The sequence below is a fragment of the Peromyscus maniculatus genome, chromosome 2 (assembly GCF_049852395.1).
Source record: "Peromyscus maniculatus bairdii isolate BWxNUB_F1_BW_parent chromosome 2, HU_Pman_BW_mat_3.1, whole genome shotgun sequence".
Taxonomy (NCBI): domain Eukaryota; kingdom Metazoa; phylum Chordata; class Mammalia; order Rodentia; family Cricetidae; genus Peromyscus; species Peromyscus maniculatus.
The window spans coordinates 166,310,900-166,332,712 of record NC_134853.1 but is presented as its reverse complement, the minus strand read 5'-3'; the positions used below and the strand labels follow the sequence as shown (position 1 = coordinate 166,332,712).

General features: G+C 47.4%; 1 protein-coding gene and 1 long non-coding RNA gene across 4 annotated transcripts in view; one reads left to right on the top strand and one right to left on the bottom strand.

The window, feature by feature from the left end:
• Ube4b (ubiquitination factor E4B) overlaps positions 1-17,796 on the top strand; it is a 112,530-nt gene extending 94,734 nt beyond the window's left edge. For all 3 annotated transcript variants that reach the window (XM_076563518.1, XM_076563517.1, XM_076563516.1), the window contains 6 exons: positions 1,200-1,344; positions 7,691-7,825; positions 10,499-10,690; positions 14,627-14,801; positions 15,791-15,937; positions 16,469-17,796. In XM_076563518.1, the coding sequence (XP_076419633.1) occupies positions 1,200-1,344; positions 7,691-7,825; positions 10,499-10,690; positions 14,627-14,801; positions 15,791-15,937; positions 16,469-16,530 (856 nt within the window). In that variant the 3' untranslated portion in view covers positions 16,531-17,796. The remainder of the gene's footprint in view (positions 1-1,199; positions 1,345-7,690; positions 7,826-10,498; positions 10,691-14,626; positions 14,802-15,790; positions 15,938-16,468) is intronic.
• The window catches only part of LOC143271623 (uncharacterized), a 43,580-nt gene extending 24,971 nt beyond the window's left edge, over positions 1-18,609 (bottom strand). Inside the window, exons 1-2 of the long non-coding RNA XR_013048825.1 lie at positions 18,466-18,609; positions 12,469-12,561 (exon numbers count right to left, since the gene is read on the bottom strand). This is a non-coding gene — a long non-coding RNA (uncharacterized LOC143271623). The remainder of the gene's footprint in view (positions 1-12,468; positions 12,562-18,465) is intronic.
• Between the last annotated feature and the right edge of the window lie 3,204 nt (positions 18,610-21,813).

The window sequence follows — 21,813 nt, the reverse complement described above, 5'->3', positions numbered from 1 at the left end:
ATTTTTGTGTTTTCTTTGTATTATATGCTATTAAATGAAGCTATCAGACTGACCCAGAAATGTTGAGGAAACAAGATTTAGAAGCACTTAGGTTAAGGTGGCCACTTAATGTTCATTTGGTGTGCTTAGGTGCCAAGCCGTATTAGTTACTCTTCATATGCCAGCTTGAAATTGCAGGGCCAGCTTAAGCCTGGCCTCTAAGTTATTTATAAGTACTTGAAAGAAGAAAGATGAGTGTAAACATTGAATGAAGCCTTGCATTATTCTTCAAAAGAAGCTTTGTTCCATCCGCATAAGATCTTTGATCCAGTCTGTCTGTGTTAACTGAACTAGGAGTTGATAACGCGGCAGCTTCACCACTTGCGGGGTACTTCTTCAAGGGAGACTAAGTTAAGCTGCCTTTGTGATCAGTTAGGTTCCTGATGACCCCCCAGCTTGTGCTCCATGGTCCTAGTGTCCCCTCATTCCTGAGACTGAGGCCAGCTGCTCTTGTTAACAGGTAGGCCAGGCTATCCCAGTTCCCCAGTAAGTCCCTTCATTACAGTGCAGTCGACAGGGTCCCTTAGACCCCAAGCTTTGGCTTCTGGAGAATGAGTTCTTATCTTTCTTAGTGAATCTTCTTTGTGATAGGAATAACTTGATCAGTAGTTTCTTGCCTCTGTGTTTGGGAAATTCTTCACGCTGCCTGTGCCAAGCTCAGCCTGGAAGAGTGTGTCGTCTACTTAAAACACAGAGCAGTGAGCCAGTGCTGGGCTGTGCTGTGAGCCTCTCCAAAAGGAGGAATTTCAGCCTTTGCTACTTTTCCACAGTGTAACTATATAAATTATTGCCAAATATAAAGTGCCAAGGAAATCAGCTCAGAACATTCTGGAATATTTAGCAGTTGTTTCATACCAGCCATACAAGGCTGGTCCAGCATGCCACTAGAATGAGCTTATCACAAGGAACTAAAAAGGATAGCAGGGATGGAACTTGGTGGCTTGTGTCTTGTCCAACCTCTGTGATGCTGAGGCAGGAAAGTAGTTTGACATCAGCCTGGGCTATGTAGACCCTTCTCAAAACAAAACAAACCAAAAAGAATAGCAAAATCTGAGGAGAGTTGATCTGGTGTATGTGCCAAGAGCTGCAGTCTCACAGGTGACCTCATTTCTCAGTGGCCAGCCAGCTGTGTGACCTCACACTGTCTCATTGCCTTTCAGTTCTGGAAAGCAGTTTGTTCGCTATATCAATATGCTGATTAACGACACGACCTTTCTGCTGGATGAAAGTCTGGAGTCACTGAAGCGGATCCATGAAGTGCAGGAAGAGATGAAGAACAAGGAACAGTGGGACCAGTTGCCTCGGGTGAGGGTGGCCTGGTGCTTCCCCAGCTCTGCGTTGTCTGCCTGGGGACTGACCCAAGGGCTGCACCTACAGGGCTGCCTGGAGAGGCGAGAGCTGGCTTCACTGCCAGGCCTTTGCCGCCTGTAGGCTTCCCTGAAGTAGCATTTCAGGTTTGAGATAGGAGACGACTTCTGAAAGGTTTTTAGCCGGAGCTAAAAATTGGGGTGGAGGATGTGGCTCAGTGGTAGCATGCTTGCATAGCATGCTTAAGGTCCTAGATTTGATCCCCAGTTCTCCCTTCCAGGCCACCAGAAAAAAGTGCACTCTCTGCTGAGTTTCAGGCAGGAATGTTGCTTAGTACTAAGACTGACTGTCAGGCTTTTCCTCAAAGCCAGATTCTCGTTGTCAAAAACAATCCGGTGTGAAGAACTAGAGAGATGGCTTATCCCTTAAGAGTTCTTACTGCTCTTCCAGAAGGCCCAGGTTCAGTTCCCAACATCCTCATTAGGCGGTTCACAAGTGCCTTTAAGTCAGGTCTGACGGTCTGATGCCTTCTGGCCTCCCGAGACTCCTACACACCTGTGCTGCACGTAAACTCAGGCACACGCATATTCATAAAATAAAACATTTATGTATGTGTCAATATATAATTTCAAAGGGTGAATCTGGATTCAAAAACCACCAAAATATTTTTTTTTTTTTTTTTTTTTTTTTTTTTTTGGTTTTTCGAGACAGGGTTTCTCTGTGTAGCTTTGCACCTTTCCTGGAACTCACTTGGTAGTCCAGGCTGGCCTCGAACTCACAGAGATCCACCTGGCTCTGCCTCCCGAGTGCTGGGATTAAAGGCGTGCGCCACCACCGCCCGGCCCACCAAAATATTTTTAAAATAAAATCTTAAATCCAAGAAATGAGAAGCCATTCCCAGTGCATCGTGGACACTTGCCCTGCCTTTTAATTAAAAGGGCTATTTAGAGGAATGTTTAATTGTATATATTAAGTCTTATGTCTTAAGTGGTAGCCAGGAAATAAATCTCTAGGCTTCTCTCTGCTGGGTGAATTGGATTTGTTCATATGGCCTTCTGTAGACATCTGAGAAACTCCTAGGATTCTGTTGGAACTTTTTTTCTGTTGATCTTGATTTTCACATTTGGTTGCTATTAGAAAAAAGTCTAGTTGCCAGGTTTCTTGAGAAATTCATGCTGTACCAGTAACAATACACTTCCCTCTTCTGACACCTAGTAGGCCCTGACAACTCCTGGGAATGCCATAGCTGGGTTGGCTCAGAGCCAAAGCCACTTTCCACAGGGTTCTGCCCCTTTTGAGAGACGTGGGGGGGCCTGAGCTCACAGTGGCAGTGTTGGTGTCCTTTTGTGGAGTCAAAAGCATCTTCACTGTAGGACACTGAAGGACATTTAAGGAAAATCCTCTCTCTCTCTCTCTCTCTCTCACTCTCTCTCTGTCTCTGTCTCTGTCTCTGTCTCTGTCTCTCTCCCCCCCTCCTCTCCTCTCCTCTCTCTCTTACTCATCTCACTAGTATGTGACCCTGGTTCTTGGTTGGCCTGGAACTCACAGAAATCCACTTGCTTCAGCCCTCCGATTGTTAGTATTAAAGGTGTGTGCTACCATGCCCCAGTTTAGGGAAAGTTTTCATCACAAGTATTCCTGCAGCTTTGATGAGAATTTCACATCTTGTACCTTCCAAAGGCTTCTGCCTAGGGCTCCATGAGTGCCTGGTGCCCCTGGATCCGTGTCCCCACAGCCCTTGCCTCTGATGCTGTTGAGATAAGCAGTTTTCCACTGGATCTGTGTGTCCCGCCTGTGTCTTCTGCCCAGGGCTCCGGGCCCGTTTCCAAACACTCTTCAGCTGTTTTACTTCCGTCCCTCTTGAGGTGGACTCTGCACGGACTGCTGCCCCATGCCTTCCCGGTGTGTTTCTAGGGGATTCTTGTAGCTCTAGCCTCCAGCAGTCTCCAGACTGTTCAAACCATCCTGAGGAACAGACCAGGCAAAGCCAAAAGAGCCTCAGCCCTTACGCCCAGGGTGAGCTGAGTCTGTGACCTGCAGGACAGACCCAGCCATCAGTGCACAGAGTTCTAGTGTGCCATTGGTCTTCCCATTCTGTCTGAACCCTGCCAAAGGGCTGGCTGTCCCTAGCAAGTGTCCTGCACAGCCCCACCTCACTCTGCTTCCTCTTCAGAGCTTGTAGGCGCTCTCGTGTTGTTCAGTGGAGACCAGCTCATCTCTGAGAAGTTGGGCTCTGAGCCTAAAGCCCGTTCTCTTTTCTCAGTCGGTGCGTTTATTTAGACAACAAGTACTATTGATTCTTCTCTTAATGGATTTTTGTAAAAGGCACAAATCATCTCTAAGGTGTCTTTTCACAAACAACTTTTCCTTGACCCTTGAGGTTGCTGGCTGCCTTCCACTTCCTCATCCCCCAGCCTCTGAGCAATGTTAGCTTCAGAGCTCAGTCCTCTGCTTCTTCTAAGTGTTCTCCACCCCTGCCCCTGGATAGCGTTTCTCAGTGGGGTACCAGCAGGATGCTGAAGCATATTGAAACTCTGATGTCTGGTGTTGGAGCAATCTCTGTAACAAGAAGCTGTGCCTGACAGCATTCATTTAACACCTGTGATGTCTCCCTATTATTTCCTCTGTCTTTGTCATACCCTGCCCCCCCCATACCTACCCTCCACTCCTCACACAGCCAAATAGACTCCTGCACATTCGCTGATGCCTCTACTTGACATCACTGCCAGCTGATCTCATCTTCTCCAGGACTTTAAATATCTGTCTTTTAAAGACTGCAAAATAGAGCTCTGCTACTTAGCGCACTGCTACCCACAGACCTCTGAACAGTGTTGGCTTGCTTTGCCTTCAGGCTGTCCCACAACTGTCTTAATCCTACTTGTCCGTGTTGTCCTTCAAATCTGCTCTGTGAGTCACAATCAGCGACTGTAATTAACAGCAGGTTCATTCCACCAATTGCCGGGTTGTCCTTGATTCTTCTATGCCTCCTCCCCATCTAGAGGCTGTCTTTTATTTCCATGGGCTAAAGCTTTCATCGGTAGAGTGCTTGGCCCGCGTGCATGAAGCTCTGGGTTCAAACCCTAGCAGCCTATAAACTGAGTGTAGTTGTATGCCCCTGCAATTGCAGTCTTCAGGGTATGGAGGCAGGAAGGTCACCATTCTGTATTGCCATCATTATTGCAGTACAGTCTTGGGCTCGCAGCCTCCACCCTTGCTAGTGCTCACAGCAAAGGGATGTCCCCTCTGGACTCTTCTCACTCAGGCCCTGTAGCCTACAGGGCACGCACTTTTCTACCCATGTCTGCTAACACTCTCATCTCCACTCACTCCACTCCTACCCTGGCCTCTCTGCTGTTCCTCTTCACAATTGATGTTCCCTCTAGTGCTTCCTATAGTGCTCTTCACCCAGACTTTTGGGACCCCAACATCACTCTTTCTCGAAAGTCTCCCTAATTCTTCACCATCACTGTCAGCCTTTCTGAGTGTCTGGTCGATGGATGCGTTAGGGGTTTTTGAGGCAAGGTTTATGTATTTATTATGTATACAACATTCTGCCACCGTGTAACTTTGCACACCAGAAAAGGGCACCAGATCTCATTATGGATGGTTGTGAACCACCATGTGGGTGCTGGGAATTGAACTCAGGACCTTTGGAAGAGCAGTCAGTGCTGTTAACCTCTGAGCCATCTCTCCAGCCCAGACAAGAGTTTCTTTGTATAGCCCTGGCTGTCCTGGATCTCACTCTGTAGACCAGTTTGGCCTCAAGCTCATAGAGATCAACCTGCTTCTCGCTCCTGAGTGCTGGGAGTAAAGGCGTGCGCCGCCGCCGCCGCCGCCGCCGCCGCCGCCGCACCTGGCTTGTTTTTATATTTTTGGTTGTGAGCCTAGCCTTTAACTTTAGATATTTTTAAAATGGAGATTTCCTCTGTGTGTGTGTGTGTGTGTGTGTGTGTGTGTGTGTTGTGTGTGTGTGTGTTGTGTGTGTGGTGTGTGTATTTCTATAGCTTAAGTTACAGTGCTGTGATTGACAAAGCATAGTTTAATGTTTAAAATTTAAATAAAAATATGTTAACCGATGGCTGGAGAGGTGACTCAGGTTTGGTTCCCAGCACCCACGTGGCAGCTCACATCGGTCTATAACTCAGTGCCAGGGGACCTGACGCCCTCTTCTGGCCTCCATGGGCACCAGGCACACACACGGTACACTGACATACATGTAGGCAAAGCACACACATTGTTAAAATAAATAAATGTACGTATAGACAGATGGATGGACCTATGGGTGGGTGGGTGAATGGATGGATTGGTTTGCTTATTTCTCTCATCTTGAGAGAATTTCCGGGGCTGGAGAGATGGCTCAGTGGTTAAGAGTACTGGCTGCTCTTCCAGAGGACCCAGGTTTAATTCCCAGCACCTACATGGCAGCTCATACCATGAGCTATAACTCCAGTTCCAGGGGATCTGACACCTTCACACCAATGCACATAAAAATAAAAAGTTAAGTAAATTATTTGTTTAAAAACAGAATTTCCTAGCCAGGTGGTGGTAGCACATGCCTTTAATCCCAGCACTCGGGAGGCAGAGCCAGGCGGATCTCTCTGAGTTTTAGGCCAAAGTGGGCTACACAGTGAGTTCCAGGAAAGGCGCAAAGCTACACAGAGAAACCCTGTCTTGAAAAAACAAAAACAAAAAAACAGAATTTCCTGTGGTAAGTGTAACTGAGGTGGTTTTGTGGGGTCTGTTGCTTGGATTTAGGGATGAGAAAGGAGAGCTAACACAGTTGTACTCAAAGCCGCCCACACTCTGGGCCTGAACAAGAATACTTTATTGTTAGATTGTCTTTGAGGTGTCTTTTGTCTAGAGCACTGGTCTTTATAGACGGTTTTGTGTGATCAGTTGTGGTAAAGTTTCAGGCTTCTAGCTGGTTCCAGAATAAGTGTTCCCTTAATTTTCCTTGTCTGTCCGTTTTGCCCCAGCCTACGTAAGAGCGCACAAAGTATTACAAATGAAGGCTGTGGCACTGGGATTCACATTGAGGATGGACATTGAGGGCTGGCTGTCCCTGTGCCCTTCCTGGCTCTGCCTTTTCTCAATAGGCTCATTCTAGACAATGGAGAAGTGGGCGGTTCCCCAGCCTCCACCAGTGCAGCGTCTCTACCAGGCACGGATTGTAGCACGCTTGTTGGCCTATAGCGGCTAGTGCAGATGTGTGCCCCTCCCCTCCCCTGGGGGAAAAAGACCTGGAAGCCGGGTGTGGTGGGACACGATTGTAATTCTACTGCTGAGGTGGTAAGAGAGTAAAGTGTGTTTTGGGGGTAATCCAGAAACAAGACCTAAGGTTGTCTATCCTCTGGCCTCGACATGCATTACCTACACACGCTAACATACACACACAAGTCTGTAAACAGAGTGTAGTGGTGTGCACCTATCCTAGCACTGAGTAGTGGAGGCAGCAGGATGAGAACTTCAAAGCCTTCCTTAGCTGTGGAGCCTTTTGGTGGCCAGCCTGTGTTGTGTGAGACCCTGTCTCAAAAAATGAGTAAGTCTTAGCTGGTGGGTGGGATGCAAAGACTTCAGTGCACTACTGATTTTTCCCTATGAGTCAAACTCTGTTTATTATCTCATTTCCCAGTCTGGCAGATTGAAGGGAAAAGGATGGTGCCATAAGTAAGCATGCTGGTGGTTGTATGGAACGTGAGCCTGATGGTGCAGAGTCACAATTCAAAAAGTAACCATCTGCAGACACTTTGGTGTGAGTGTTTGCCAGCTTGCACCACATGTAGACTTGGTACCTGTGGAGGCCAGAAGGTCTCACATCCCTTGGAACTAGAGTTACAGGGGGTTGTGAACCACTGTGTGGGTGCTTGGAAATAAACCCGGGTCCTCTGCAAGAGCAGCCAGTGTTCTTCACCGCTGAGCATCTCTCCAGCCCTAGTCTCATATAGTTTTTAATGTTGATGACTAAGTGAAAGTTGTTTTTAAGGGGAATGAACCCTCTCTGTAGCGTAGTGTGTGCATCAGGTACTATGATAATCTCACTCATCTTCCCTGGAATGTGGCTGTTCTCATGAGAGATCAGGAATGGGCCAGGGCTGGTGGCGTAGGTCAGCGGTAGAGCCTGTGCTTAGCATGCGTCAGGTTCTGGGTGTGATCCAAGGCCACCAGACTCCACACCCTCGAGGGCTGTCTGGACAGTGCTGCTGTGGTCATCTTCCTTCCCAGGGTGCTGTGGCTTTGTCACCGTCCGCAGTTGTAAGCCAGCCAGTTTCTCCTTTGCTCTTGGCGTTTTATGAGCAGACGGCTGATACTGAGATCTCCTTGGTAACTGTTCCGTGTTTCCTAGGATCAGCAGCAGGCCCGGCAGTCTCAGCTTGCTCAGGATGAGCGTGTTTCACGTTCTTATCTCGCCCTGGCGACTGAAACCGTGGACATGTTCCATCTCCTCACCAAGCAAGTCCAGAAGCCGTTCCTCAGGCCAGTGAGTAGAAACTGGGGTGCTCACGTTGTCTGTGGGGTGACACATGCAGCCTGTAGAACTCAGGACAATTGTTCATTTTAACCACGGTGATCAGTAGTGAATTTCTTCCTGATTTTGTTCCTGGGTGTGTCAATTGATACACATTGCATGGTACTCTACCTAACTGAAGTGAAGCCCTTGACATGTAGTCTAAAATGCTCACTTCAAGATGGCTTTCTTTTTTCTGTTTACACAGCACATCTGGATTATGGATTTGTGGCACAATTTTATTGCTATTGATTTCTGTGTTTTATATATCAGAAAAGTATAAGGTAACAAATTCCAATTTGGAGGACATTAAGTAGAATGATTGATAAGAGGTCTTTGCTGCTTTTAAAGTAGCTTTGTAGCATTGAGGAAGCTGGAAGCCAATGAGAACTGGTTGAGGCCTGTGGTAGGTTAAAGGCAGTCTCAGTATTCCACCTGATTACTAAGGCCGGGTCCTGTTTCTGAGGTTAAAACTGAGCAGTATTCCCTGAGGGACCTGCTTGCTGACCTACCCCGGCGAGAAGCTGTGATGCCGTGGTGTGGCAGGGTCGAGGGCAAGTCAGAGGGCGCAGCACTGTCTGCATGTGTGGAGCTTTGCTAGCTCTTTCCTCCGGTTCTCCATATGCCCTCTTCGCTCCATTCCATGACTCACTGTGTTGCCTCCAGCAGAGGCTTTACCGCACAGTGGCCTGAGACCTGGGTCTTTTCCTGTCTCTTGATGAGCAGGTTTCAGCACAGTCGCAGGGAAGCAGGGGAGAAGACAGCTCACCGCCCACATACCTGCTTCCCTCAAGGATGTGCCAAAGGGGTTTACTAGCATTTCCTACAAAGGCCAGAGACTAAGTCCTTTAAAGATGTTATAGACTGTGTGTCTTGGGCAGCTTTTCAGCTGTGCTCATGCTAACAGCCTGGACATAAACAAGCCTGGCTGTTTTCCAATAAAGCTTTATTTACAAGAGAATGACCAAATTCAAATATAACTCTGTTTACAAAAAGAAGGATCTGACTGGAGTTGGCCACAGGTACTGTTTTGCCAACTCTATTCTCTCTCTTTTTTTTTAAAAGATTTATTTTTACTTTCATGTGGGTGTGTTGGGGTATGCCACATGTTTGCCAGTGCCTCTGAAGGTCAAAAAAGGGTGTCAGGGTCCCTGGAGCTGGAGTCACCGACAGTTAGGAGCTCCCTGATGTGAGTTCTGGGAACCGAACTTGTGTCCTCTGGAAGGAGAAGCAAGTGTTCTTAACAGCTGAGCCATCTCTTCAGTCTTCATTTCTACCTTCTTTACTGGTGGCTTGAGCATTCGCTACAGCAGAGAAAACCCAGCAACTCTAACCACTCCTCAGTTCCCGGCTTCTCCACACAGGACTGTCGCTGTGCTTTGTAGACCAGGAGGCTCTGTAGTGCTGTGTGTCGTCAGGCTTGTGTAAGTCCAGTCATTTCATGAGAACCCTGTTATTTAAAGAATCTTTCTTGGTGGTCAGTATTTACTCTCTGATCCACAGCAGCTTCTCTCTGAGCTCAGAAGCTGTGTCTGCCCAGCTGTAATAGACACAGTCGTCCTGTGGGTCTCACATGCTATTTTGTCCTTATTTTCTGGCTGTTGAAGTCATCACTGACTAGATTTAAAACTCTTGACAAACATCACCTCCTTCTGTGTGTCTGATCAGTAGTAAATCAGATGGTATATACTTGACCATCAGCAACTTGAGGTTTCTGGGAAAGCACAGGAAGTGCTGCTCCGTACTGCAGAATGGCAGGGTTGCCAGTGACTTTCCTTCCTTCACCTCCCGGGTGAATTTGGAGGGATGCTTATAATTAAGAGTGTGTGTTTTGGGGCCAGAGAGATGGCTTAGCAGAGAAGAGCACAGGTGTTCTTCCGGGTTCAATTCCCAGCACCCACATGGCAGCTCACAACTGTCTGTAACTCCATTTCCAGGGGATCTGACACCCTCACACAGATGCACATAAAATAAAGTTCAATTATATTTTTAAAAGTGTGTTGCCAGGTGGTGGTGGTGCACACCTTTAATCCCAGCACTCAGGAAGCAGAGGCAGGCGGATCTCTGTGAGTTCAAGGACAGCCTAGTCTACAGAGTGAGTTCCAGGACAGGCTCCAAAGCTACAGAGAAACCCTGTCTCAAAAAACAAAAACAAACAAACAAACAAACAAAACTGTATCTTTACAGAAGACTTTGGACATTCATTCATATGCAGTCTGTACCATTCCATTATGAGGGTTTTCAGATAACAAATGATGGTGAGGGGACTGGACCGACGGCTCAGCAGTTAAGAGCACTGGCTGCTCTTCCAGAGGACCTGAGTTCAATTCCCAGCAACCACATGGTGGCTCACAATCATCCATAAAGAGATCTGGTGCCCTTTTTTGGCCTGCCTGCAGGGATACATGTACGCAGAACACTGTATGCATGATAAATAAATAAATCTTCTTTAAAAAGAAAAAAAAGAAAAGATAGAAAGGGTGGTGAAAACCAGTGTTGGGTTGCCATGCAGCTTTCTTTAGCGTATGTGGCTCAGCACATTTCAGGTATTTTTGAGATTTAACTAGCCGATTCCTGTTCCTCCGATGAGATGGTCGCCAGCATTCTCAGCAGCTTGAACTGTCCTGTTATCCTTTCATTTCCTAGGAACTTGGACCCCGATTAGCAGCCATGCTGAACTTTAACCTACAGCAGCTGTGTGGACCCAAGTGCCGGGACCTGAAAGTTGAAAACCCAGAGAAGTACGGTTTTGAGCCAAAGAAGCTGCTGGACCAACTGACGGACATTTACCTGCAGCTGGACTGTGCTAGATTTGCTAAAGCCATTGCTGATGACCAGGTGAGTGTTGCTGGAGGGCTTCTCTCCAGGTTCCACCAAGACCCACAGTCCCACAATCCACGTATAAAATAATTATTCAGACGCTTATATTACTCATAAACTGTATGGCCGTGGCAGGCTTCTTGTTAACTGTTTTTATATCTTAAATTAACCCATTTTTATAAATCTATACCTTGCCATGTGGCTGGTGGCTTACCGGCGTCTTTACAAGCTGCTTGTCCTGGCCGTGGCTGCAGTGTCTCTCCCCTTTTTCCGGTTTCCCCAATTCTCCTCTCTCCTTGTCCCGCCTATACTTTCTGTCTGGTCACTGGCCATCAGTGTTTTATTTATATAGAGCAATATCCACAGCAGGTGAGTGCTAAGTGAGGCCTTTCACGGGAGGCCTGGCATCCGTCACTGAGCTGTGCAGTTTGGATCTTCTGGCTGCACCTTCAAGCAGACCTTGTGCACTTAACCTCTTCCTCTTGAGTTTTCCCCACTTCAAATGCAGGAAAAAGTGGGACTTTAAGTTTCGGTTTCCGAAGTTTTGGTAGAGTGACCGTGAGTGAAGCACAGGAACACATCTGGTCCAGGGGGAGGTGAACTGGCTGCTTCCCTGGGAGAAAAGACCAGAGTTGGCCCCTAATCTCTCAGACCCCGAAGAGATCAGTCTCCAAGCCCTGTTTGTGTTTCCCAGGAAATGCAGGTCTTCCCAAGTCCTCAGCTTTAGAGCTGCCATGAATACATGTCTTCCAGAAAAGTCTACTGATGTTCCCATGACTCCCTCTCCTTCATCCCGGGAGACTCGGTCACCACTGCAGGTCATACTGTTCTCCACACCTTCTCTCTGTGATGCCACTGTTGTCACAGAAAGGGCTGCCCTGGAGGCACAAGCCTGTATCCCAGATACCCAGGCGGCTAGAAGCAGGATGGCCACAAGTTCAAGGCTAACCTGAACTTACCGAGACCATCTCTGAAAATAAAACTGAGTTGGGAATGGACTTCAGTGATAGAACACCTGGATGTGCAAAGCCCTTGGCTCAATCCTTAGTCCAGACAGAGTTCTTAACAAGGAAAGAAAGGGCTCCTTCCTTCCATAGGCTCTGGTCCTGCTTCTAGTTTTTCCCAGGTCTTTGAGATAAGGTATCATAGAGACTAGGCTGGCCGTGAACTCCTGATCTCAAACACTTTGATTTGTGCCACCATGCCTGACATCTGGGGCATCTTCAACATAGTTCTTAACTGTGTTCCACTTCTGACCACTTCTCATGTTTTCATTCATTTAATAATCATAGAATTCTGACACAGTTTCTGCTGAATTCTTTGTTTCAAAATAAGGAAAGCAGGGCACAGAGGAGCACACGGTGGTGTAGAGGTAGGAATGTGGCCAGCAGCCCAGCCTTGTGCCCGGATTCTCCCCCTTTCTACCTAAAGCCCAAAACCTGGTATGTTGATCCCAAATCTCTACCTTTGTACACAGAAACCATTCCAGTAGGATTCATACCATGTTACCCATCCTTACACATTCCAGAAAGTTCTCTACCTGTATGTAATCCAAAGGAGTAATGCTAGAATACAAACATTGTATATACTTCTCTTTTCTTAAGTTTTTTGAAACAGGTTGGCCTCGAACCCAAGATCCGCCAGAGTCAGCCTTCTGAGTGCTGGAATCAGAGGTGTGTGCTACCACACACTGTAGCAGGAATCTTAAAAGTTCTTATTAATAAAATCAAACCTGAGGCCAGTTATTGGGGTGAATGCTGGTAGATCAGATGCAGAACAAGCCACAGCTACCTCACCTTGCCAATTCCTCAGCTGGTCCTGTTTCCTCAGACTGGAGGCCTCTGAGTCTTCATCCAGAATGAATCTCAGCTGATCTGCTGCTCCAAAGCCTGAAAGATTAACCAGCCAAATGCTTAACCAGCCAAAATGCTTCTAGTTTCTGGTCCTCGCGCCTTATATATCTTTCTATTTTCTACCATTACTCCCTGGGATTAAAGGCGTGAGTCACCATGCTTGGCTGTATCCTTGAACACATGGATTTCTGCCTCTGGAATGCTAGGATTAAAGGCATGTGCTACCACTCCCTATCCTAAGTATCTAGTGGTTTTTCTGTTCTCTGACCCCAGATAAGTTTATTAGGGTACACAATATTTTGAGGAACACAATACCACCACAACACACTGCCTTTTTTAAAAAATTTTATGTCTATGAGAGCTCTATTTCATGTTCTTGCATGAACAACTTTATGCCAGAAGAGGGCATCAGATCCCACCAGAGATGGTTGTGAGCCATGTGGTTGCTGGAAATTGAACTCAGGACCTCTGGAAGAGCAGCCAGTGCTCTTAATTGCTGAGCCATCTCTCCAGCCCAAACTTTTGTTTATTTATTTATTTGTTTGTTTGTTTGTTTGTTTTAAAATGTGGTGGTGCATGCCTTTAATCCCAGCACTTGGGAGACAGAGCCAGGCAGATTTTTGAGAGTTTGAGGCCAGCCTGGTCTACAGAGGGAGAAAGGCGAAAAGCTACACAGAGAAACCCTGTCTCTGAAAAACAAAACAACAACAACAAAAATAGTCTTATTACACTATAGTTCACGTGTGTCAGTGCTTTTTGTTGTTTCTCTTATTGTTTTGAGACAAGGTCTCGCTGTGCAGCTGGCTGTCTCCCCATTGCTGGGATTACAGGTATGGTGAGTGATGGTGATGGTGGATATGCAGAAAAAGCAAGCATGTGTAGTTATTTAGAAATGGAAGTTTTAAAACTGTAGTACTCAGGAGGCAGGGATAGGTAGATCTCTGTGAGTTCAAGAAAGAGAGGGAGAGATTAAGGAGTTTTGGTCCAGTACTAGAGAGGAACGCAGGTATGAGATGAGTCCATATGTAGGTATCAGTGTGGATCCTGCTCGGAACTTGACAGGATGAGCAGTAGGGTCAGGACAGGCCCTCACAGTGAAGCAGAAGCTCCTACAGGTCAGCCTAGCTGGCCCATTGCTCTTGCACTGGGGAAGGCATCTGGGGAAGTTGGCATCGGGTTGCCTGGCACCCAGCTTCTTCCGTGTTACCACTGAGTCTCAGACATCTGGCCTGGACAGCTTAGGGATTTACCTAAGACTGCACAGCTGGAAGTCACGGGACCTGAGTTTATGTCCAGGTTTATCTGGACGCGTTGCCCACCTTTTCAACTTCTATTACAAACTGTATCGGCTCCTAGGCTCTCACCTGCTTATTGGATTGGTCCGATGCTGTAGAAAATCTGACATTACATAGTGTTGGATTCAGTGATCGGTGTGTGCTGGAGTGTTTGGTGATTGTTTGGTTTTTCTGGGGGTTTTTTGTTGTTGTTTGTTACTGTGATCTGTTGAGATAGGGCCTCACCATTTAACCTAGGTCGGCCTTAACCTTCCTTCCCATCCTCCTGTTCCAGCCCCTCACATGGGATGGCCACCAGGCCAGGCTGAGGTGAGCCCAGAGAATTGACAGTGAACAGAACAAAGCAACCCCCAAGTATGAGCAATGATGGGACAGTGGTGTGTGTTTGGTTTTACCTGTGCTCACCGTTCTGTGAGAAAACAAATTCATCTCGTTTCATGGGCTTCCAGGGCACAGTGCCCCACAAAGATCAAAATAAATAGGCTTCTTTCTCTTTTTAGTGACTAAATTTTAAAAGAAATGCTTTCTAGCTCCCAGAGTCTAAAAATCTCCATTTTGCTGAGTCCTGCAGCCCTCCATAGATGACCCTGGACCGTTGGTGCATGTCATTCTCTCTGTGCATTGTAACTATATTCAGTACATCCTTGCACATGGTACAGTGTGTAGAGGAAGACTGGAATACAGAATTTATGATTATAATCTTGAGGAGCAAATGAGCAAATGGATCGCACTTGGACATTTTCTAAAGGTTTTTTTCTTCTCAAGTATATATATATTCTCATCTCATGACCTTTCCTCATCTGCAGAGATCCTACAGCAAGGAACTGTTTGAAGAAGTCATTTCAAAGATGCGGAAGGCAGGAATCAAGTCCACCATTGCAATAGAGAAGTTTAAGCTTCTTGCTGAGAAGGTGGAGGAAATAGTGGCCAAGAATGCACGCGCAGAAATTGACTACAGCGATGCCCCGGATGAGTTTAGAGGCGAGTCCCTGTGCTCACGCTCTCGTCCCTGGTGTCATTTGAAGTGTGTGACATCAAGGAGACTGTCTTAGTCACTGTGCTACTGTTGTGAAGGGACACTGTGACCAAGGCAACTCTTTTTTCCTTTATGGTTTTTCGAGACAGGGTTTCTCTGTGTTGCCCTGGCTGTTAGGGAACTCACTCTGTAGACCAGGCTGGCCTCAGAAATCTGCCTGCCTCTGCCTCCTGAGTGCTGGGATTAAAAGCGTGGGCCACCACTGCCTGGCCCCAAGAAAGCATTTAATTGGGGCGGCGGGGAAAGGGGGTCTCTCACTTTACAGTTTCAGATCATTAGTTCATGATCAATGTAGCAGGCAGGCAGACACGCATGGGGCTGAGAGCTTACATCCTGATGCACAGCCAGCCAGAGAATGCAATTAGGCCTGACATGGGATTTTGAAACCTCAGCTCCCACTCCCAGTGACACACCTCCTCCAACAAGGCCATACCTCCTAATCCTTTCCAAACAGTTCTACTAACTGAGGATAAAGCATTCAAACATGAGCCTATAGGGGCCATCCTCATCGAAGCCACAGCAGGATTTTTGTTTGTTTGTTTGTTTGTTTTTTGATTGTTTGATGGTGTACTGTAAGTGTTTCTGGATAGTTGGCTAAAATTATGTATACAAATTTTTAGCTCATATTGTAGATTAAAAGGATGAACATCCTTAGAGTGATTTTACCAGATAACCATGAAGACTTTAAAGGTCTCTACCTTTGTAAAGGGAGGAGTCTGGGTTCTCAGGCAAAGGGTCCTGTCCCAGGGGCCTGCTGCCTGGCTGTCCATCTTTGCTGTTTTCTCTTCCCAGCAGCAGTGACAGAAAGCAAGGTGCATGCTTTCATTATGAGCTGCTTCCCCCACGTGCAGGGACCCGAGGGGCTGTTGTCTCTCACTGGCTTCTTCAGTGTTAGCCTCCACCGCTGGAGTAATCTGCTCTGCTGTCTCCACAGACCCCCTGATGGACACCCTGATGACCGACCCTGTGAGGCTGCCCTCTGGCACCATAATGGACCGCTCCATCATCCTGCGGCATCTGCTGAACTCCCCCACCGACCCCTTCAACCGACAGATGCTGACGGAGAGCATGCTGGAACCAGGTAGGAGGCACAGCCTGCCTTGCAGTGCTGATGCCCGTGTCGGGGAATGCAGCAGACCCTGAGGGGGTGGAGGGCAAGCTCCTGGGGCCTAACACCTGTAGTCCCGCTGCTTGGGAGGAGGAGGAGGAGGAGGAGGAGGCAGGAGGGCAGCCTGATTAAGACCAGCCTAGACCGCTTAGTTGAGACACCGTGTCAAACAAACAAGGAAAGTTGGCTAGGTATATACCACAGAACTTGCTTAGCATGTGTACGTCCCCAGGTTCAGTCCCCAGCACCACCATCAGAAACAGGGACATTGAATCCTGAAAGTACCCAGTTTAAACTCTTTTTATGGAAAAGACACAAAACACTTGGCTCTCTTTTGCTCTAAATGCCTTCCTTTTGCTCTAAATGCCTTCTTCCTCTCTGGCTGTTTCTCCCACAGTCCTCAGCATGCAGAGGGAATGATAGCCTTCTCTTTCCGCTTACGCAGAACTGTCAGCTGAAGAGCCTGTCCATCTGGGCCGTTAATCCCTGTCTTTTCTCCCTCAGTGCCAGAGCTGAAGGAGCAGATTCAAGCTTGGATGAGAGAGAAGCAGAGCAGTGACCACTAAGCCGTCCCCGTCACACTTCTCTGCTGGAAACAGCCACGCCAGCCAGCCAGGCCGAAGCAGCATCCACCTCGAACCTGCTGCTCAACCCTGCAGCCAGATGTGGCCAGATCCTGAGAGCCCACCCCGAGTGACCAAACAGTAGAGGTCTGAGGGACGTGATGAGAAGAGGAGCCGATTCCTGTACATATATTTAAGTGACAGACAGTCACAAGCGAGGGACGGGTTTTACGATTGCCTGTGTAGTAAAGCGCGTCCCTCGCCCTTCACACCCTGGGGCTGTGGCAACGGCAGTCTAGTGATGGCGAGTGGGTCTGGGCAGCATCCCCTGAGCTTTCGTTTCGTTTTGTTTTTTCGATGTGACTAGAGAACTCGGACATTTTGCTGCTAAAGAACCTCCCCCTCCCTGACCCTACTTGCACTGCTGTGGGTTTTTTAAAGAGAAACAAAACCAGACTCCTTTCCCAGCCCTCCAAACATGTATTCTGTGAGATAACTGTGCCTGCGACAAAGTGTTAATCTTGGGATCGTATTTTTATATCATATTCACATACTTGTTTTTTTAATTGGTGTTAGATGACATGATTAATAAAAAAGGCAAGATATTTTCAGAATTTGAATTTCAGTTTTTTTTCTTTTGAAATAGCCCTTTTGATTTTTTTTTTTTTTTAATTATAAACAAAATGAAGAGAGCCCTGTTGCCCTGGCCCTTCTACCAAGCAAGCCCTCGATTAAGATTCTGAGGAACAGATGCAGCAGTGGGATGGCTGAAGTGATCAGGACTCAAGTGACTCGTGGGGTTTGGGGAGGTGAGGGTTGTGTTTTGTTTTTTGTTTTTCTAATCCTATGTGACAATTCCAAACGTATGCCATTATCCTCTGAGGATAAATAGATTCCTCAACCCTGGGTTCATTTGTATGCTGTGTCCTTTTGGGGTTTGGCCTTACCAAAGCAAAAAAAAAAAAAAAAGAAGGTACAAGAAATGTGGAAATCGAAAATCTGTTTGCTTGTTTCCGTGCCTGGACAAATGCCACCACACAGGCGCGCATGAGCAGAAGCTCTTTGTATTACCGCTCCCTACGCAACATACTTGAATTCTTGAATTTCCTTTGGGTGGAAAAGGATTTGAAACCATAAAGTGTTTTAAGGAAATGAAATCTTGAGAAACATACTTTCTTTTCTTTCCCTTTCTCCTCTTCTCCACAGACAATGTGCTCTGTTCAGTTCCCAACACAAACTCCAATAAACGGTGATGCCCATTCGGACGGAGCTCTGTGCGTCGTCTTTTTGTGGAGAAGAAATGGGTGGGGATAGGCTGGGTGTGGTGGTGCACACCTTTAGTCCCAGGACTCCCAGGGAGGAGGCGGCGGGATGATCTCTGAGTTTGAGACCAGCCTAAAACCAGGCTAACCTAGGCTACATAATGAAATCCTGTCTTTAAAAAAAAAACTATGGGTTTGAAGCAATGGCTCGGCAGTTCTAGGAGCATCTGTGGCATTTCGAGGGACCCTGGCTCGGTTCCCAGCTTCTAGAGCTCACTGCTGCCTGGAACTCCAGTTCCAGGGACCAGACATCTTCTGGTTCCCACGGGCACTGGGCACACACATGGTGCACGTGCATACATGCAGTCCACACATTTACACACACAAAACGAGGGCAAACAGGAGCTGAGGGGCGTGCCTGTGGAGAACTGCCCTTCCTGGAGCCAGTTAGGAGTTGCTATTTTTAACACAAAACCCGACCGTTCAGGGAACAGAGGTGCCTGCTTGCTGCCAACCCCGGTGACCTGAGTTTGATCCCTGGATTCCATGTGCTGGGAGGAGAGCATTGACTCCCACGAGTTGTCCTCTGTCCCCCACACATGGCATAGCACATGCCCACCATACATACAACAAATAAATTAGTGTAAAAAGTGTGTTTAAATGAAACCTTTCTCACCCTCAGTCGATGTGGCCCTTGGTTCTCCTGTCCCTTGGCTGGTGGTCTGAAGGGCCTCCGTGCTGTCATGCTGTCATACCCTGCCCCCACACGTTGTCATACCCTGCCCCCCCCACACTGTCACACCCTGCCCCCCGCACTGTCACACCCTGCCCCCCCAGTCACACCCTGCCCCCCTCTGTCACACCCTGCCCCCCACACTGTCATACCCTGCCCCCCCACTGTCACACCCTGCCCTCCTCTGTCACACCCTGCCCCCACACGTTGTCATACCCTGCCCCCCACACTGTCATACCCTGCCCTCCTCTGTCACACCCTGTCCCCCCACACTGTCATACCCTGCCCTGCACGCTTTCATACCCTGCCACCCCCCCCCAGCCCACCCCCCGCACTGTTATACCTGCCCTCCGCCCACCTCTTAATGTTACTTCAGAGATCTCTGGGGCCCACGTTCTTACGCAGGTCCCAACCATTCCTTTAGCATTCCAATTTGCAAAATCATTAGTACCATGCACAGGCAGTAATAACCCCACCCACAGGAAGCACTTAGGTGGCACTTCCTGCACGCCAGGCACTGCGACTCTGTATTTATAGTGCCAGCCTCAGGTAGATAGAACTGCTTGTTTTTTTCTGGTTTGTTTGGCTCTGTTTTCAATAGTCAGGATACCAGCTGCAGAGAGATTAGGTACCTTGCCCATTGTCCCCTGGCAGGTACTCTGGCTCTAGGGCCCATGCCATTCATTACCTTAATGCCTACTTCTCTTGAGCACATTGGACACACACACATCACACATACACAATTTGGGCTAGGATATAGCTCAGAGGTAAAAGCATTTGTCGAGCGTGCGTGAAGGTCTGGGTCAATCTCCAATCTCCAATATTGTAAAAAAAAAAAAAAATTTAATCCGTTAAACAATACAAATAAAAGAAAATTACCCATGATTCCACCATTCAGGTGACTCTGTTCTGTTTACTTTTTACAAGGCATATTATCCACAAGCCTATGATGTTTATTAGCACCGTGCCTAACGTGTGCTGGTTTCACAGTTGTGGATTACTTATCTCCTCTCCACCCCTAGGAGGCGCTGTTTTAGTCCCATCTATGCTGTTCTGCATTTTCAGAACTGAAGGGTTACAAGAGCAGTCTTTAGGGAAGGAGGTGGGGTGGAGCCAATCTCCCTGCCTCTAGGGAGCGCTGTTTGGTATTTTTCTTTATTCTTGGAGTCTTAGGGTAGTTGTTTTATGGGAACTCATTGTTTGCCTTCAGTCTGCTAATTATAGGTTATGTGATGCAAAATATTTAGAAAGTAGGTCTGGATTGAAAGGAAGATCATCCAAAAAGGAGAACCTGCATCTTATTAGCAGAAGGAAAGCCCTTGAGTAAAAGGAGGAAGAGTAATCATGCTTATCTTGTGAGTCACCATTGTGTGGGTTCTAAAAGAGTAGACAGAACACCTCTTTCCTGTCTTCCTGGTGATGCTGAAGGTCCTACTCAGGACACATACATGCTAGGCAGGACTTGACACCCAGCTGAGAGACCTTCCTGTCTCCTCTTGTTTGCTGAGGCCTTGGCACACTGAAGAGTGAATTTCCTGCTGGTTTGATTCGGCCCTAAAGTGACTTGAGCACCTTTTGGCTAAATTTTGTTTTTGTTTGTTTGTTGGGTTTATTTGTTATTGTTGCTGTTTTTTCTCTCAGAGTTTCTCTGTGTAGTTTTGTTGCCTGTCCTGGATCTTGCTCTGTAGACCAGTCTGGCCTCGAACTCACTCTGCCTCCTGAGTGCTGGGATTAAAGGTGTGTGCCACTGCTGCCGCAGGGCTACTAAGTTTTTAAAGATACATTTGTCTTTATGTGTATGTGTGGTGCCTGCACCACATGTGTGCAGTTCCCATGGAAGCCAGAAGAGGGTGTAGGATTCCCCTGGAGCTGTCAGGGTGTTAGGGACAAGACCAGGGTTCTCTGTAAGAGGAGCACGTGCTGAGGCATCTCCAGCCCTTAAAGAAATTTTTCCTGGAGGAAATGAGCATACCATTGTATCAGCCAGTGTTGGGCTGTGGGAACTCATCTGGGACTGATGGCTAGTGATTTGCATTTCTTGATATGTTCAGTGTGCAAACCACTCTTCTGTGATTTAGTAACTCACTTAATCCTCGACAGCCATAGTTAGGAGATGGTGTCATGAGCCTGAGGCATGAGCATCTGCCTTCACCTGGTGTTGTCACCATTCCTGCTGCATGGTGGGATCCTTCAGAATGAATGGTCTGTATTCAGAATGGTTCAGAAGGCCCAAAGAGATAGAAAGCAGCGCATTTGGCCGTTAGGGCAGCCCTAGGCCTAATGATCTCTTTCTGTTTGTTTTGAGACAGGGTCTCACTCTATAGGCCAGGCTGGCATCACTTGTTGCCATGGGAGCCATGGGAGCCATGGGAACTGTAAGAAATGTTAAGAGATGGCTCAAGGGCTAGAGAGATGGCTCAGAGGTTGAGAGCACTGGCTGCTCTTCCAGAGGTCCTGAGTTCAATTCCCAGTAACCACATGGAGGCTCCCAACCACCTACAGTGGGATCTGATGCCCTCTTCGGGAATAAAGATGTACATGCAGATAGAGCACTCGTATACATAAAATAAATAATTAATTAAAAGAAGAGAGAGAAATGGCTCAGAAGCTAAGGAGCATCTTCTACTCTGCAGCATAAAGGAGGCTGGGTGAGCCGGGCTAGGTGTGGACAAGAGGCATCTGGAGCTGCTGCTGCTGCTGCTTTTTAGGGGGGCAGTAGGGGACTGAGGGCAGGGTATTTCAAGTCAGGGTTTCTCTGTGCCACCTTGGATGTCCTGGAACTCACTCTGTAGACCATGCTGGCCTCAAACTTAGAGAAATCTGCCTGGCTCTGTCTCTTGAGTGCTGGGATTAAAGGTGTGCGCCACCACTGCCCGGCCACCCGGAACTTCCAGATCTTAGCACTCAGGTCAAACAGTCTCCCTTATTATTTTCAGATATTTATTTACGTATTATTAATGTGTATGCATGTGTGTCTGTGTGAGTTTATGTGCACCATATGCATGTGGGTGCCCATGGAAGCTAGGGAAGGGCATAGGGTCCCCTGGATCTGGAGTTACAGGCCGTTGTGAGCCGCCTGACATGGATGCTGGGAATTGAACCAGGGTCCCCTGAAAGAACAATAAGCTTTCTTAGCCACTGAGGCATCTCTCCAACTCCTCTGGCTTATTTTTTTATAGCCAACATGGTGTTAATGCCAAAGCCTTTCCTATTCTAAAATGAAATCATAGGTAATGTAACCCACCCAAATGTGGTGGGTTGTTTGTTGTTGTTTAATATTTGTTTGAAATG